The sequence below is a fragment of the Macaca fascicularis genome, chromosome 14 (assembly GCF_037993035.2).
Source record: "Macaca fascicularis isolate 582-1 chromosome 14, T2T-MFA8v1.1".
In the NCBI taxonomy this organism is placed as follows: Eukaryota; Metazoa; Chordata; class Mammalia; order Primates; family Cercopithecidae; genus Macaca; species Macaca fascicularis.
In genome coordinates this window covers 115737037-115756120 of record NC_088388.1, presented here as the reverse complement: position 1 = coordinate 115756120, position 19084 = coordinate 115737037, and the positions used below count along the sequence as shown (strand labels likewise).

At 42.1% G+C, this 19084-nt stretch overlaps 1 protein-coding gene across 12 annotated transcripts in view; it reads left to right on the top strand.

Annotated features, from left to right (window-relative positions):
• The window catches only part of SIK3 (SIK family kinase 3), a 257920-nt gene that overhangs the window by 198049 nt on the left and 40787 nt on the right, over positions 1 to 19084 (top strand). For all 12 annotated transcript variants that reach the window (XM_074015274.1, XM_074015275.1, XM_074015271.1 and 9 more), the window contains 2 exons: positions 4509 to 4633; positions 5426 to 5549. In XM_074015274.1, the coding sequence (XP_073871375.1) occupies positions 4509 to 4633; positions 5426 to 5549 (249 nt within the window). The remainder of the gene's footprint in view (positions 1 to 4508; positions 4634 to 5425; positions 5550 to 19084) is intronic.

The window sequence follows — 19084 nt, the reverse complement described above, 5'->3', positions numbered from 1 at the left end:
GTTGAATCTTACAGAAATCTTGCGTTTGGTCGTTGGGTCTAGCTGTTGAAGCCAGCTGTTTGGATGTAACATAGTGGAAGCAGGTGCTTCTGCAGATGTGGCCCTCTCTAGTTGTCTGGCCCTAATATTCATTCTCATATACTGATTTCTCTCATAAAATCCTTGTAACTATTAGCAGTCTAAGCCTGCAGACATTGCTGAAACTGGTTCCCTTTGATATTGTTTTCTTTGTAACAATTTCCTGTTTTGTAGATAAAATAACAAGCTCACGCTATGAGGTTTGTGCCTTCACCTCCCTGGCAAAGTAAAATGCCAGAAAGGTTACTAAACATTAGTGGTTCAAAATGAGAAATCTGTACATGTTATCTGCTTATAGGAAAATTTAAATTCAGCTGGTTTAAATTCATTGCTTAGCCTGTTGCATGCTCCGTTGAAAACACAAACAAAAAACTCCATGATTCTTCTAGAATTTGTTATCCAGTCATTCCAGTGCCAGAATCCTCCAGGCAGAACAGAAATATTCGCATTTCTCCTCTGCACTGTGGAGAAGAGGAAGGCTGATCATGGAAAAGGACCTGGTGAAGGTTTTTGCAAACCTAAGGATCTTTTTTCTATCTTTTATTTTTGCAAACTTAAGGAACTTCTTTCTGGATAATTCCCAGAGATATCAACTTTGCTGAATCTCAGTTGCTGGGATTTTTAGCAACCTGTAGCCACTCTGCTAAGAAAAAAATCTTAACAGTGACCAGTGTGTGCGACTTTAATTTGTAAGTGAAAGTTGCAGTGTTTCTTTTCTTTTTTTTTTTTTTTTTTTTGAGATGGAGTCTTGCTCTGTCGCCCAGGCTGGAGTGCGGTGGTACAATCTCCACTCACTGCAAGCTCCGCCTCCCGGGTTCACGCCATTCTCCTGCCTCAGCCTCCTGTGTGGCTGGGACTACAGGCACCTGCCACCGCGCCCGGCTAATTTTTGTATTTTTAGTAGAGACGGGGTTTCACCGTGTTAGCCAGGATGGTCTCGATCTCCTGACCTCGTGATCCGCCCATCGTGATCCGCCCAGCCTCCCAAAGTGCTGGGATTACAGGCGTGAGCCACCGCGCCCGGCCAAGTTACAGTGTTTCAAAAGTTGTAGGTTAGTTGTAGAGCGTTAAATGCAGTTTCGTTCATAGTCAACATTAAGTGCCCACTGTGTTAAACACTGTTAGATACTGTGAAAGAGAGAAGAATAAGGTGTCCTTAAGGAACTAGAGAGAAAGGGTGGATCTTTACGAGAGAGTGTTTTTCAGGAGCTAGAAGAATACATTATATATGTATTCAAATAATAAAGGGAAAGTACAAACAGAGTAGATAGGGGACATTTCTTGTAGGGGATCCAGGAGGACTTCACAGAAGAAGTATTATTTATTTCTATTAATGAATGAGAGTATTCATCTTCTCATAGAAGAAGCTATAATGATTCTATTTGTGGTCCTGACTGCCACACCCCTTATGATCATTAAGTTAATTTTAGAACCTTGGGAGGGACAGCTAGGAGGCAGAGGCTCTCGTTGCTGGCCAGCTGCCATTGTCAGTTTGAGAAGTCTCCAGTAGTCAGGAGGTGACGAGAGGATTGGCCCAGTGATTTTATTGCAGTTTAATTGCGTGACGCTTTCTTGAGTCTCTGCTATATATTAGAACCACTGTGTAGTGACTAGGATAAATAAAACGATATCTCCTCCATTTACTAATTAGTGGAGGGTATGAACGCACAATACAATTAAGTATAATATAAGGCAGAGGCCGGGCACAGTGGCTCACACTTGTAATCCCAGCACTTTGGGAGGCCAAGTGGGTGGATCACCTGAGGTTGGGAGTTCAAGACCAGCCTGACCAACATGGAGAAACCCCGTTTATACTAAAAATACAAAAATTAGCCAGGCGTGGTGGCACATACCTGTAATCCCAGCTACTTGGGAGGCTGAGGCAGGAGAATCGCTTGAACCTGGGAGGTGGAGGTTGCGGTGAGCCAAGATTGCGCCATTGTACTCTAGCCTGGGCAACAAGAGTGAAACTCCATCTCAAAAAAAAAAAAAAATATATATATATATATATATATGGCAGAGCACTAATGGGATATAGAGGCATAAGCAAAAGGCTGTGGAAGCACAGAGGAGGAGGCCATTGACATGGTGTTTTCTGGTTTAAATCAGTTAAGCCTTCATACAGGAAGTCATATTTGACCGGGCCTTGAAAATGAGTGATACATTAAAGATGGAAAAGAAAGGAAAAGGCATGGCACAGAGAGGAAATAGCATATGGAAGGCACGTAAACACAGGATGTGAATAGTCTAGTGACTAGCATGGCCAGGGATAAATAGGAAAGATGGGATGGAGCTGGGTTGTGAAGAACCTTAAATGATGGTGCTGAGATGAAGACTGTTCTGTAAGCAGAAGGGAGCCAGCCCGTGTTTTTGAGCGAGGAGGTAACAGGATCTGGTTTGTGTAACTTTGTGCTATGAAAGGATGGCTTAGGGGAAAATGAAATAGACAGGAAGTAAGCAGTAGCATCAGTCTAACCTAGGGATGATAAGAGTATGAACTGCAGGGGTAGAAGAGGAAATAGAAAAGAGGAGGTGGATTCAAGACACACGGAGTTGAAGCAGTAAGAGTTTTATTACCAGCTTGAAATGGGAAACAAGAGGGAGAAAGGACTTGAAGATGACTCCAGTGTTTCTAGTAACACAGGTGGTGATGTCACTAATGAGGGTAGAAGCACTGAAAGCGCAGGTATGACTTTGGAAAATGGTGGGTTTGAGGTATTTCTTCCCAAGCAAGTATTGGGGATTCATGCCAGGAACTTAAAGAGTGGTACCAGGGCCAGACGTATAAATTTGGGGAATTATCCCCAAACAAATGCTGGTGGAAGTGGTGAGATTAAAAGAGTTAGCCCTGAGAAAACATAGAGCAAGGAGAGGCAGTTTATTAAAATCAGCAGAGCCTGCTGAAAAACCCCTTCTGTAGAAGGTAGAAAGAAGGAAAGCAAATAGCAAAAGGAGAGTTGTCAACAGGAGTAAAACCAGAAAAGAGGGACGAGTTTCAGGCCGGGCGCGGTGGCTCAAGCCTGTAATCCCAGCACTTTGGGAGGCCGAGGCGGGTGGATCACGAGGTCAGGAGATCGAGACTATCCTGGCTAACATGGTGAAACCCCGTCTGTACTAAAAAAAAAAATACAAAAAACTAGCCGGGCGTGGTGGCGGGCGCCTGTAGTCTCAGCTACTTGGGAGGCTGAGGCGGGAGAATGGCGTGAACCCGGGAGGCGGAGCTTGCAGTGAGCCGAGATCACGCCACTGCACTCCAGCCTGGGAGACACAGCGAGACTCCGTCTCAAAAAAAAAAAAAAAAAAAAAAAAAAAAAAAAAAAGAGGGACGAGTTTCAGAGAGTAGATGGGTGCTTAACATTTTCAGATGCTGGGATTGCAGGGAGCATAGTGTCCCTGGGGCGTGAGGGATTTCTAGCCTGTCACGTGGGTATACATACATACATAAAAGCATTTCTACACCAAAGCCTCAATCCTTTGGCCGGCCATCCTTGCTCATTGTCTTACTGTAGCTCCCAAAGACTCATCCCTGCTGCCTCCCATCTGCTGCCTCTTATAGCAGTAGAAGAGAGAGAGAAGAAGGGAGGGAAATTGAAGCACAAGGAAAGTTAAAATGTAAGCATTCTTGCTTCAGTTTGTAAATAAGTTGCATATTCTTCCTTTTGAATAAACTACTTAATTATAATAATGTCACTTTTTCTAATTTTTAAATGGTCATAGATGTGTTTGTCATAAGAAGTAAAAATAACATAAAAATTCTGGGTCCAGCTGAGTAGGCTTACATGTGTTTCCTGATTCTAATGTGATCTTAACATCATCCAGTTTCATTTGCATTTATTTATTTATTTATTTATTTATTTTGAGACAGTCTCACTCTGTCGCCAGGCTGGAGTGCAGTGGCACCATCTCGGCTCACTGCAACCTCCACCTCCTGAGTTCAAGCAATTCCCCTGCCTCAGCCTCCCGAGTAGCTAGGACTACAGGTGCACACCACTACACCCGGCTAATTTTTTGTATTTTAGTAGAGACGGGGTTTCACCATGTTGGTCAGGATGATCTCCTGACCTCATGATCTGCCCACCTCGGCCTCCCAAAGTGATGGGATTACAGGCATGAGCCACCGCACCCGGCCTCATTTGCATTCTTAAAAGAACAAGTACCACTCGCTTTATTCTGCCTTGGTTTACAAAGGGAGCAGTACTATTTCTGCTGACATAAACTGATCATGTTTGTCTTTGTATTTCAGCTCATCTGTATCTTTGTTTCACTATTATTGTTTTAAGTGTCTAGCTATGTGGTTTCTAAATGTTCTCTTTTTGCATTTAATATTCAGACTTAATGATTGGGAATCTTTAGTAACTACAGACTAGTGTTTGCTCAGTTACAATAAAAAGGTTAACAATAATATGAATTATGTCCATTTGCCTTTCTAGATTTTGGTTTCAGTAACCTCTTCACTCCTGGGCAGCTGCTGAAGACCTGGTGTGGCAGCCCTCCCTATGCTGCACCTGAACTCTTTGAAGGAAAAGAATATGATGGGCCCAAAGTGGACATCTGGGTAAGGAATTGCCTTGGCTTACACCCCACAGCATTAGCTACCCTTGGTTGATGACAGCTGTTCGCATGCTGAAGGATACATAATCATGCACATGAATTGAGATCCTGGTCACCTGTTCTTTCAAGTCCCAATTCCTGTGCAAAGTCTTTTTTTTTTTTTTGGAAACAGTCTCACTCTGTCACCCAGGCTGCAGAACAGCAGCACGATCTTGGCTCACTGCAACCTCCACCTCGCAGGTTCAAGTGATTCTCCTGCCTCAGCCTCCCAAGTAGCTGGGATGACAGGCACATGCCACCACACTTGGCTAATTTTTGTATTTTTAGTAGAGACAGGGTTTCACCATGTTGGCCAGGCTAGTCTCAAACTCCTGACCTCAGGTGATCCTCCCGCCTTGGCCTCCCAAAGTGCTGGGATTATAGGGATGAGCCACTGCACCCTGCCTACTTGTGCAAAGTCTTTTCTCCAATACTTACCTTGTGGACTGAGCCACAGATTTCAAATTTCCCCTTTGCATCCCCAAGGGTCAGCTTGGAGGCCCTTGCCAAGAACAGAGATTCTTTCTACTGTGACCATTTACCTTATCCCTGGAGAATGAGTACTGAGAAAAATTTGGATGTTACCCTAAATTAATGCCTAGAAGCAAAGAAAATTGTTAACTGTTCTAAGATAGAAGAAGAAGTTTGTTCCGTAATCGTATGCATGACTCACCATCATCTGTATACACACACTACAGTGGTCGTGTTTGTTTCCCCTGATGCGATTAATTGTACATCCTGTCTGTTTGGGATGCAGAGCCTTGGAGTTGTCCTCTATGTGCTTGTGTGCGGTGCCCTGCCGTTTGATGGAAGCACACTGCAGAACCTGCGGGCCCGCGTGCTGAGTGGAAAGTTCCGCATCCCATTTTTTATGTCCACAGGTAAGGGAGTCGCTAGCACCCAGCTATGAATGAGTTCATGAAAGTTAGACCCACTGAGGAGTTATCCCAGGAATTTAGCGATGGAGTATAAATGCCCCACTTACAATCTTTTTTAACTCCAGCTTGCTGACCTGATGCCTCCAGGAGGCAAGGTTCTGGCATCAGATAGCCCTGCCTGGGTTTGGATCTGGGCCCTAAGTCTGTCTCAGCTTTAGTTTCCTCATCTATACATTGGCTGAGAGTTTTGTGAGGGCTGCTATTACTGTAAGGATTAAATGAGATAATGTATGTGAAGATTCAGTAGGCCCATGGCATAGCAGTAATGCAATAAATGTTTTTGTTTCACTTCTGTCTTTCTACCCTTTTCCAGGATATTTCCACTTATTGGGTTCTCATTGCAATGTGGTTTTAAATGCCAAGGATAAAGTAGGCTTTGCATCTTAGTCTTGCCACTGCTTCATTTCCTACTTCTGTGCTCTTTGTCCTTCAGAATCAAATTTTTAAAAATTTATTTAATAAGTGGGCAGTAAGGTAGGCAGGTCTTGGAAAAATTTAACACTGAAAATAGATACAAGATACGCAGAATTAACAGCATTTTATCACCATTTATTTGCACATAAGAAGGGAACATTTTAGAGACAATGCAAAAAGCCATTAGTTTTGCTTAATCATCTGTTTTCATCTTAAGGAAGAACATATGTCTACTGGGTTGACAACAAAGTAGAAGCCCATGGTAATTGCACTTGGAGTAGATTTAACTTGTCTCCTTCCAACTGATAACTTCATAGTATAGAAGATGATGCTAAATGTTGTGAGAAAAGTAAAATAGAGAAGGAGTTAGGATAGTGGTTGGTGGAGGAAGTGACCTTTCAGCAAAGCCTGAAAGAAGGTGAGGGTGAATGCTGTACAGTCCGGGGAAGAGCACCCCCCCGGCTGTTGAGGGATCAGCGCAGAGGCCAAGGGCAGGGAGCATGGCTGCATGGGAAGGAACGGGAAGGAGGCCTGCGTCCCTGGAAGGAAGGAGCGATGAGAGATGAGGAAGAGAGATGAGGTCAGAGAGGTAAGAGGAAACTTAATTTTAGGGCCTAGTTAGTGTAAAGACTTTAGATTTTCGTCTGACTGAAGTGTACAGGATTGGAGGGTTTTGACAGGCGTGATGTAATCTGACTTTTGTTTTTTCCAAATTTTATGATGAAAAATTTCAAACATACAAAAACGCTGAAAAATTTTGCAGTGACTTTTGCTTAAAAAAGATCACTTTGGCTGCTGTGTTGCCAGTAGGCTGAAAGGTACAAAGGCTGAAGGAGGGATACCATTTAGGAGGAGACTTTTACAGTAGTCCAGATGAGAGATATTGGTGGCTGGTTCCCAGTCTGGGGTATCAAGGTGGAGATGGTAGGAAGTGATCAGATTCAAGAGATGCTACATACCATGTGTGGCAGCCACTGTTCAAAGCACTTCGCAAGCATTAACTCAATTATTTTAACAACCTATGAGATACATAAGATTATTGTCTCTGTTTTACTGGTGATAAAACTGAAGCCAGGAGAGATTAGGCAATTTTCCCAAGATAACACAGCTTCCAAGTGACTGAAGTAGAATTTGAACCCAGGTAGTTTGGCTCCAGTAACATTTAGTGTTAGATTCGATATGAAAGAAAGACTCCAGAGTTTCTGTCCTGAGCAACTGGAAGGATGGATTTACTGCTAACTGAGATGGGAATGACTGGAGAATAATACTTACATTTTGGAGAGATGTTTTAGACATGTCATGTTTGAGGTGCACATTAGACATCAGAGTTGAGATATTGAATAGGCAGTTGCATTTAGGAGAGAGATCTGGATTGGGGATGTATGTTTGGAATCCCCAGTGTATAGATAATAGTTAAAGCCATGAGATGAGCTCAGTTTTTAGAGAGTGGTTACAGAGAAGAGAAGAGGTCCACGGATTAAACTCTGGAACATACCGATATTTAGAGAACAGGCAGGTGAAGAGGGATCATGAGAGTTGCTGGTGAGGTAAGCCAGAGGGCCTGCTGTCCTAGGAAACAAGTGAAGAAACGTTCCCAGGAGGAGGGAGGAGGGAGTGAGGAGCTGTGGGGGTCAGTGCTGCTGCCAAGTCAGGTAAGAGGACCGAGAACTGAATGTTGCATTTAGAAATGTGGAGATCATGAATGATTTTGTTTCTTTTTTATCCCCCCACACCCTCGCCTTCCTAGATCATTAATGATTCTGAAGTACACTTTTGGCAGAGGAACAGGAGCGAAAGCTTAATCACGTGGTTGCAACAAAAAAGGAATAGAAGGAAAATAGACAAAGGAAGTAGACACACTCTTTCCAGTTTACTATAAAAGGAAGCAGAGAAGTGATCCAGTATTGCTCTGCCCAGGGTCACCAGTGATCTCATTATTGATCAACTGCATATCCTTCGTCTTTTTCTTAATCACTGCCCAGCAGTGATTAACACTTCACCTCTCCCCTTCCTCCCTCTCTCCCTTCCTCCCTCCCTCCCTCCCTCCCTTCTTTCCTTTTTTGAGACTGTGTCTTGCTCTGTTGCTCAGGTTGGAGTGCAGTAGTGTGATCATGGCTCATACCACACACCACTACGCCTAATTTTTTTTTTTTTTTTTTTTGTGGTAGAGATGGAGTTTTGCCATGTTGTCCAGGCTGGTCTCAAACTCCTGAGGTCAGGTGATCTGCCTGCCTTAATCTCCCAAAGTGCTGGGACTACTGGTGTGAGCTACTGCACCCTGCCTCTTTAGTTATATTTTAGAGCACTTTTACATTCACAGCAATATTGAGTGGAAGGTACACAGTTTCCATGTACCCTCTGTGCTGTCCTGCCTACCTCCCCTGCCGGCCCCTGTCATTATCAGATGTGCCCCACCAGAGTGGTACATTTGTTAACAATCAATGAACATGCATGGACACATTATCACCCAAAGTCCATAGCTTACATTAGGGTTTTCTCTCAGTGTTATACATTCTGTGGGTTTTGACAAATGTATAGTGACATGTTTTCACCACTATAATATCATATAAAATTGTTTCACTTCCCCCCAAATCCTCTGTGCTCTGCCTGTTTATCCATTTCTCCCTAACCCCCTGCAACCACTGATCCTTTCACTGTCTCCACAAGTTTTTCCTTTTCCAGAATGTCATATGGTTGGAAACATACAGCATGTAGCCTTTTCAGATTGGTGTTTTTCAAATAGTAATATGTAATAAGGTTCCTCCATGTCTCTTCATGACTTGAGAGCCGGTTTCTTTTTAGCACTGAATAATATTTCATTGCCTGGGTGTACCACCCTTTATCCTTTCACCTACTGATGACATCTTGGTTGCTTCCAAATTTTGACAGTTACGAATAAAGCTACTGTAACATCCTTGTGCAGGTTTTTGTGTGGACAGAAATTTTTAACTCATTTGGGTAAATACTAAGGAGCACAGTTCCTAGATCATATGGTAAGAACATGGATAGTTTTATAGGAAACTGCCAAACTGTCTTCCAAAGTGGCTATGCTATTTTGCGTTCCTGCCAGCAGTGAGAGAGCTTCTGCTGCACCACATCCTTGTCAGCATTTGGTGGTGTCAGCATTTTGGATTTTGGCCACTCTAATAGGTATATAGTGGTGCTTCATTGTTATTTTCATTTATAATTCTCTAATGATGTATGAGGATGAGCATCTTTTCTTATGCTTATTGCCATCTCCGTATCTTTGTTGAGGTGTCTCTTCAGGTCTTTTGGTCATTTTAAAATTCAGGTTGTTTATTTTCTTATTGTTGAGTCACTCATTACATTTTAAAACACTTTTTCTCATTGCTTCTGAGACGCCGTATTCTCCAGTTTTCCTCCTGTCCTCTGGGAACACCTTCTCGGTCTTCTCTGCCAGACGTATTTTTCTCTGCTCATCCTTTAGATCTTTTCATCTTTACAGGATCTTTCTGGAGCCATCTTATTTACTGCCATAGCTTCATTGATCACTGTGGTGATCAGTCCTCAATTAACTTTTTGGCCTGGACCTCTCCTCTTGGATCTAGGGCTACATATCCAAGTATTTGCTAACCATTGTCTTCACTTTCATGTCTTGAAGTCAGATCAATGGAGACATCTTCAGAAATGAACTTAACTTCTCCCTCCCTAGATTTGCTCTATTCTGTATTTGCTGCCTTAGTGAATAGCATCACCATCTGACCAAGGCCAACACAAGCCTCGATGCTTTCTCTCTCACCATTGCCACAGCTGATCAGTTACCAAATCCTGTCGATTCAACCCTCCATTCCTGTAGCCACTTCTAAGACCATATTATCATCTTCCCTTGCCTCAATTAAACAGTAGCCGATTATATGGATTCCTGGCTCCAGTCTTATCCCCCTCTACCCCATTGTCAACTTTGCTACATGAGTAATCTTTCCAGAACACAAACATAAAAATAAATAAAACATACCACACACACACATACACATACGCTCTCTCTCTCTTTCTCTCTCTCTCTCTCTCTCTTACTTAAACATACAAATCTGATTATATCGTTTTCTAGCCTGAAACTTTTCAGTGGTTTACCATTGCCTCTAAGGTAAAGTTTACTCCATAAGGTGGCAAAGCATTGACTTACAAACATTTTTGGCTATGATAAAAAAAAAAAAGTACATTTTATACTGTGACCCAGAACACACATATATAGATACAAATGAACAAAAGATTTCTTTGCTTGATGTTAGAGATGGGGTCTTGCTATTTTGTCCAGGCTGAACTTGAACTCCTGGACTCAGGTGACCCTCCTGCCTCAGTCTCCCAAGTAGCTGGGACTAGAGGCATATACAACCCTGGCTGACAACAAAATACTTTTTTTTTTTTTTTTTTGAAACAGAGTCTCGCTCTGTCGCCCAGGCTGGAGTGCAGTGATGTGATCATAGCTTGCTGCAACCTCCAGTTCCTGGGCTCAGGCAGTCCTCCCACCTCAGCCTCCCAAGTAGCTGGGACTAGAGGCAAGCAACATCATGCTTGCCTCTAATTTAAAAAAACTTTTTTTTTTTTTTTGAGACAGAGTCTCGCTCTGTCGCCCAGGCTGGAGTGCAGTGGCCGATCTCAGCTCACTGCAAGCTCTGCCTCCTGGGTTCACGCCATTCTCCTGCCTCAGCCTCCCGAGTAGCTGGGACTACAGGCGCCCGCCACCACACCTGGCTAATTTTTTTGTATTTTCAGTAGAGACGGGGTTTCACCGTGTTAGCCAGGATGATCTCGATCTCCTGACCTTGTGATCCGCCTGCCTTGGCCTCCCAAAGTGCTGGGATTACAGGCTTGAGCCACTGCGCCCGGCCAAAAATTTTTTATAGAGATGGAGTCTCACTCTGTTGACCAAGCTAATCTTGAATTCCTAGCCTTAAGCGATCCTCCCTCCTTGACCTCCATGAGCCACTGCGCCCAGCCAACAAACAATTTTTTTAAAAAGCAAAACTTAGACCTTACTATGTACAGTGCATTCCAATATATTTTATTCTATTCCATGTTAAAAAAAAATGCTGATTTTGACTTACTAAATTGATCTCCTGTCTGCTGTTTCAGAAACGATGACATAGAAATACCTTTCTAACCTGACTCCTGCCTAGCTCTTCAGCCCCAGCTCCCACTCTCCCACCAGTCACCCTAATTTTCTTCTCGTTCCGTGAACAAGTTCCTTTTTCTGGAGCATGTCCCACTGCCGAGAATATATCTTCCTTATCCCACCCCACTCCACCCACTCCTATATTGTAGAATTTAGAATAAAAAAATTAGATGGGATAGAAATGAGAATCTAGATAATTTCTATTCACTCTTCATGTCTCTAAACTTTTTCTTATCATGGTGCTTACCAAGCTTTATATTGCAATTACTTCTTTCATTGTATGTCTTCCACACCAGACCGAACTTAGTGAAAGTACAGACGAAACATGTCTTTTTCACAACTGTCGATAACCTACCATAGGATCTGGTATGTAGTAGGACTTAGTAAATATTAAATCTGAATCAGAATCACCCTGCCCCCAGTGGCATTCATTTACATTTAGAATAAAATTCAAGGAGTCATTATTATTATGGTCTACAAGGCACAGCTGTCATTGCCCCTTCTTTGGTCTCATTTCCTATAACTGTTCACCTCCGGTTCTGAGCTCCAGTCACAGCGCCTTCCTTGCTGTTTCTCAGTCTTGCCAAACACATACATTCCCCTCAGAGAGTAGTCACAGGTCCCCTCGGAGAGGTCTGTTCTGGCTACCCTTACCATTCTCTTTCTGTAATTCTGCTTTTTCTTCATAGCACTTAGCACTACCTCACATTACTTTATTGTCTCCTCACCTCCCATCACCACTTGACCATAATAAGCATTTGGTTTTTGTTTACTGCTGTGTTCCCAGGGCTTTGGACGGCGCCTGAGTTCTAGTAGGCACTCAGTAAATATTTGTTGAATGAATTAATGCATAGGGTTGTTAGAATGCTGACTCCAAAACCTCCTCTAGAGAGTACAGTCTTATCCACATCATGATATCAGTAGTAATATCAAGAAATTACATTTGTTTAGGGCTTTTGAGTTTATAAAATAATTTCTCTTTTTAATGGTTTTATTTTTTGAGACAGTATCTCACTCTGTCACCCAGGCTGGAGTGCAGTGGCGTGATCTTGGCTCACTGCAGCCTCCGCCTCCCGGACCCAAGCCATCTTCCCACCTCAGCCTCCTGAGTAGCTTGGACTACAGGCGCACGACACCACACCCAGCTAATTTTTGTAGTTTTTTGTAGAGATAGGATCTTATTATGTTGCCCAGGCTGGTCTTGAACTCCTGGACTCAAGAAGACCGCCCACCTCGGCCTCCTAAAGTTCTGGGATTACAAGTGTGAGCCACTGCACCCAGCCAGTGTCTTTTTAAAAAATATTTCAATTTTTCAATTTTTATATTTTTAGTGACAGGGTCTTACTCTGTCACCCAGGCTAGAGCCTAGTGGTGTGACCATAGCTCACTGCAGCCTCAAACTCCTGGGTTCAAACAGTCCTCCTACCTCAGGCTCCAAAGTAGCTAGGACTACAGGCCTGTGCCACCATGCCAAGCTGAGTTTTTAAAAGATTTTTTGTAGAGATGAGTCTCACTACATTGCCCAGTCTGGTCTTGAACTCTTGGCCTCAAGCAGTCCTCCCACCTTGGCCTCCCAAAGTGTTGGGATTATGGGCAGAAGCCAACATATGCAGCCTCAATTATTTTCTTTTACTTAATCTAATTTGAGCTACATAACTATATCTTAGAATAGGTAATAGCACATATTTTATCATCTTGCTGATGAAGTTTTGAAAGGTGAAGTTTAGAGAAATGAGTTAACTTGCCAAAACCACACAGGTAATAAGTAACTAAGTCAGTATTCAAATTCAGTGTTTGTTTTACTACACCATACTGTTGCAAAAAGAGCAAGATAAACCACTTCCTTTACTTTTCCAATGTCCACAGTGTTTCCTGTGAGCAACTTGGATGTCTTCTATCCTCCACCCCCACCACCTCACACCATGGCAAGAGATTCTTACTGAACCCTTCCCAGAGCCGGCTTCAGATAGGGGGTCCTAGAAAACAGCTAAGCATGCTGTCAGCCACACTGTCTATTAGTGCTTAGAAATAAACTAACAGTCTAACTGCCTAGAACTATTATTTGTAATATGATGTAAGTTAACTTCAAAGCTTCAAGACTCAGAGAAAGCCAACAGGATTATCCTAAACGTAGTCACTCTTTAATCCCAGTTAAATAATTCCCTAAGTAGGAATAAAAGTTTTTGTAAGATTAGTACAGAGAATGAGAAACAACTAGTGTAGGAAATGAGCAGATACTTTCTATATTACCAGTATGATCTCTCTGGCCCTTGGTAACATACATGTGCTTGTCTTTGCCGAATGTCATAGGCCTAAATCCCAAGGCCCATCAGAGAATACTTCAAAAGGATAAGGCATAGCAGAAAATGAATTCATCGGTTGTTTAGGCTTTTCTTAGCTTAGACAACCTTCAAGTACCAGAAAATGTCAGGTGAAGGAAGTTTAGAGTTTGTCCCTTAGTCCTTTTTCTGCTTACTCCTCCTGTTTCTGGGCACAGTTGTATCTCGGTAGATCTGGAGCATAGTCTTCTGATGGAGGCAAGTACTGGCTGCTTTTCAGCCCGTCAGCCCAACTGCTGTTGCTGTATTACAGGAGATAGTGTGGTTGAGGGAAGTCCTTAAGCACGAGATCCTTCCTTTTCTCAGCTGTTGTCATAAGCTTGAGCTGAGTTTATCTGTTTTTGTTCCTGAAGGATCTAGAAACTCCAGCAGAGTTGGTATAGTGTTCTAAATGACCACTTGGAAGACCAGAGGACGAAGGCTCTACCATTTAGCTTCTTCTAGCCAAGTTGAATTCCAGAGCAGCTACATACAGCTGTGTGGGTGGGAGGCCATGCTCTGCAAATGGATATGGTTAGCTCAAGAATTCTAAGCTGCTCTCTATTGTCAGTAATGTGTGGAATGAAGTATCCTCACAATTAGTGGATATTTCTATGCCTGGTCTTGTTTGTTTGATACAAGTTTCCTTTCATAGGCATCCTGAGATGTACTAAAGACATATATTTTCAAGTTGGAATGACAGTGGTATACATTTAAAAGAGGATTTATTTGAGGCTGGGTTGATTTTATGCCACCTAGTTTTTATAATTATGTATGTGTCTTCCTCCTGTCCCCACTAGAATGTAAGCCTCTTGATTATCAGAGCTGTGTTTTACGCATTAATACCTTCCATAAAACCTGACAGCCCCTGGTAGGGCATAGGCATTCAGTAAGTGTTTTTGAATGAAAAATTGAATCTTCACTACTTAACTATGGAATCTTGTATCAGACTCTTGGTTTTTGTTTTGTGTTGTTTTGTTTTGTTTGAGACAGATTTTGTTGCCCAGGCTGGAGTGCAGTGGTGCCACCTCAGCTTACTGCAACTTCTGCCTCCTGGGTTCAGGTGATTCTCTTGCCTCAGCCTCCCGGGTAGCTGGGCCTACAGGTGCATGCCACCACACCTGGCTAATTTTTGTATTTTTAGTGGAGACGGGGTCTTGTCATGTTGGCCAGGCTGGTCTTGAACTCCTGGCCTCAAGTGATCTGCCCGCCTCAGCTTCCGAGAGTGCTGGGATTACAGACGTGAGCCACCGTGCCATGCCTAGACTCTTGTATTATATTATTAACATGATCTAAATTATTTATTCATCAAACCGCTTGGTTTTATATACTTTTTTTTTTTTAATGTAGAGACAAGAATTTCATCATGTTGCCCAGGCTGGTCTTGAACTCCTAGGTTCAAGCAATCCGCCTGGCCCTGCCTCCCAAAATGCTGGGATCATAGGCGTGAGCCATCACGCCCAGCCATGGTTTTATGTAGTTTTATTATATGAGTTATTGTGAACGTGACCAAGTCAAATAACTTTTAGGTGTAAAAGGTGTTTTGATCTACTATAGAGTTTGCTTTCTAGGCCTCAAGTAAAATAAGTTTGATCCAGACCAGTGTTTTTGGATTAAACTTCTCAGAGCATCCCAAAGAACAGTTTGATAAAACCCTGAATCTAAATTAGAGAAGCATTAAAAGTTGAAACTTGCTGTTTTCTTGAGCTATGGTGGAAGGTGAAACCTGGTCTGGCTTCGTGTGCTGGCAAATGTTTCCTCTGACCTCCCCTTCCACCGGTGGATGCAAATAACTTAAATTTTTTGAGGACCAGATTCATTCAATATATATATATTTTTAACAACATACTTAAAGCCGAGTTTACCCTATTCCCCTGTTGTACCACCTGCTAGCAGACATACTAAGATCGTTTATTTAACTGAAGGAAAATTAATTTACAGTGAAAAAACTGCAGCGTTAGTGAGGGCATAGAGATCTCTTGTGGACAATATTTTTGAGTCTTTATTGATTAGACTTCACTGTGACTTAATTAATTGTAATACTGCATGAGCATTTTATCACTGGGAATGCAAGACCCAGGCTTACATAATGCTTCTGATGGAGAATGTACCCTGCAGCTACTGCCAAAAAGCTTCTACTTAGAGGCAAACAACTCTGCCCTGATTGGCTTACTCATCAAGAACCACACAGCATCTTGCTTGGCTAAAAGCACTTTGTTTAGAACCAATGGGGCAAGGGATTAAATTGGCTTACCCACCAGTTTCTGTATACTGAGGGGCTCAGAGTCCTCAAAGCAGTTTTCTCATACCTTTTGAGACATACTACACTGCCAGAGAGAAAAATCTATGTAGTGCTTTCATGTCAGTGAATGTAGAAATCACAACTGATGTCAGAAAAGAGGTCAGAACTACTTCAGAGTGAAACAGGCCAGCCGTGTTCATTCCCATGACCTCACATAACTAAAAACCAGTAGATAAATATTGGTACTGCCCTATTTATTATTAGCCTTTTCAAACCAGCTGTCTCCTGGCTTATGGCAACCCTAAATAGAAAAATGAAAGAAGGACATTCCAAGTGGAAGGACTTCAGAGATATGGATACGAGTCAACATTTATTGACCACTTTCTATATACCAGGCACTGTTGCATTATCTTATTTCATGTTCAAAACAACTGTCTGAGGTAAGCTGTTTTATGAGGTAAACTGTATGAGAGGTTATTTGATAAATAAGAAAACTGAGGCATGATAAGGTTAAGTAACATGCCCAAGGCACACATCTAGTAAGTGGCAAAGCTTAGATTTGAACCCACACAGTCTGGCTTCAGAGACCATCTAACCATGTGTGTGTGTATTTTCATTCACAATAAATACATAGTAAGTTACTCCAAGAATTAAGAGAGTTGTAGAATGGATATATTTGTCTACATCTGGATTACTTATTGAAAAAAGAGTGGCAGGAACTCTGTATTGGAAGCAGAGGCAGAATTTTCTTGTACTATAGTGACTGATACTAGGAGTCAAAAGATACTAGAATGTAAACCACAAAATGGACAGCCTCCTGTAAAGCAGTATAGCAACCCAGGGTCTTTTCAAGGTTGGGCTAGAGCTAAATGTTGGCATCCCTACCCTTTAGGCCAGGATTTCCTGATTTCTGAATTTTAATTCTGGCAGCATCATGCCCACCTAGAAAAACTGATTGAAAGTAAGGAAGTTCAAGAAATAGGTGTTATTTTTCTAATAAATGGATATATATGGGTCAAAACTTTTTCTTTGTGGTCTGTCTCGGGTTGATAAACTTGTTAAAACTGAAGAGAAAAGCCTCTCAGTGCATGTTTACTGATTCCTAAAGAAACTTTTCTTATGGGCTTCATCTCTATTTGTGAAATTGTTCCAAGCCATCTCCCTGTGGCCTCTATGTCCAGTCACTGAAAGTGTCTCCCAGAATTTAGAGATAAAAAGAACTTTATTTCTATTCCAGGAGATTCTGATTACAATAATTTGCAGAAACCACTAGGGTTAGAATTTATAGTTAAATGGATAATTCTCCACCTTCTTTTCTGATATCTTACTGTTGGAATATCGTTTCTTGAAATTTTACTGAAGTGTGGGACTTCCATTTTTCTTCCCCAGAGCAACTGAAAATAAATGTTTCAAAACATGACAGTTTTTTCCTAGTGTCATTGTGTCAAGAGAAACTAATCTCAATGCTTATTTTTTATGAGTCAGATCTTACTACAGTCAATACTGTCATAGATTAAGTTCCAAGGTTGTGTATTTTCTTTGTGTAAAACTGTGGCATTGACTACATCCTTGTCGGGGATGGTGGCATGCATCTATAATCCCAACAACTCAGGAGGCTGAGATTGGAAGATTGTTTGAGGCCAAGAGATCAAGGTGGCCAGCCAGGGCAACATAGCAAGACCCTGTCACTAAAAAATAAAAAATAGTCAGATGTCACTTTGGGAGGCCGAGACGGGCAGATCACGAGGTCAGGAGATAAGACCATCCTGGCTAACACAGTGAAACCCCATCTCTACTAAAAATACAAAAAATTAGCTGGGCGTGGTGGTGGGCATCTGTAGTCCCAGCAACTGAGGAGACTGAGGCTGATTTGAACCCAGGAGGTGGAGGTTGCAGTGAGCCGAGATCAGGCCACTGCACTCCAGCCTGGGTGACAGAGCAAGACTCCATCTCAAAAAAAAAAAAAAAAAAGGCCAGATGTGGTGGTGTTTGCCTGTAGTCTCAGCTACTGGAGAAGCTGAGGCAGGAGGATCACTTGAGCCTAGGAGTTCGAGGCTACAGTGATCTATGATTGCACCACTGCACCCAGCCTGGCCAACAGAATGAGACTGCATCTCAAAGTAAATTAAAAATAAATAACCAGTCCTTTAACTTGGTATTTAGAAATGTTTATTTCTATTATAGCAGTAAGGTGTCCAAATTTAATGTACAGAATAAAAGCATTCCAATCCTTGTAACACCATTGATCTAACAGTATCCAAAGTGACAAAATTTCAGTGCAACAACAAAATCCTTGTATTTTGTATTATTATAGTTAACGTTTATACAATCTCTACATGTATCTATAGATTAGCACATTTAGTGTATGTTATTTATACATACAAATGTCATAATTTTTTTTTTTTTTTTGAGACAGAGTCTTGCAATGTCACCCAGGCTGGAGTGCAGTGGCACGATCTCGGCTCACTGCAACCTCTGCCTCCCAGGTTCAAGTGATTCTCCTGCCTCAGCCTCCCAAGTAGCTGGGATTACAGGCACATGCCACCATGCCTGGCTAATTTTTGTATTTTTAGTAGAGACTGGGTTTCACCATGTTGGCCAGGCTGATCGTGACTTCCTTGTCTCAAGTGATCTGCCTGCCTCGGGCTCCCAGAGTGCTGAGATTATAGGTGTGAGCCACCGTGCAAGGCCCAAATGTCTTATTTTGAGGACCATTTGTCTCTTCGTTTAGATTTTTAAATAGTGACTGTGTTAAATAAATAGGTTTGACCTCAGCTGGCAGTTGACATTGACAGTGTTTCTTGAGCATATTAATAAAACATCATTTTTAGGGCTTAGTCCACAAGCAGAGTGAGGATTCCTCACTCTGGCTGGCTTCTTATCAAAAGAAGGTATCTTGGCAAAAAACATCCCTGGTTTCTTATTGATTTACTTTTTAATTATTTCTGCAGGGATTATAGCACTACAAGATAGTCACACTGTTCTGTCCATGTTATAACAAGTTCAGGACATTATAACAGACTTTATTTTCTTTTCATGAGGAAAAACAGCATGTTTTGTGTGCAGTTTTTCTTTTAGGAAAAGGCAGGCAGCATTAAAGAGACGCTGTGAGACAAACATTTGTTAAATCCAGAACATCTAAAATACGGGGATAGACTTTTATCAGAGCCATGTGGCTCCATTCTGAGGTTGCTACTGCAGGCCATCCATTGGTCTTGTCTGTTTGCTATAATAGCATCACTTCTCCCCCAGGGCTGGTAACTGAGCTGGATAACAGCATGAGGCAGCGTATTGCATAGCATCCTTGTTCTGAGAACTTTAAGACTTTAATGTCATTGAACTTTTAAAAGGTTTTTGTCAAGTAATTCAT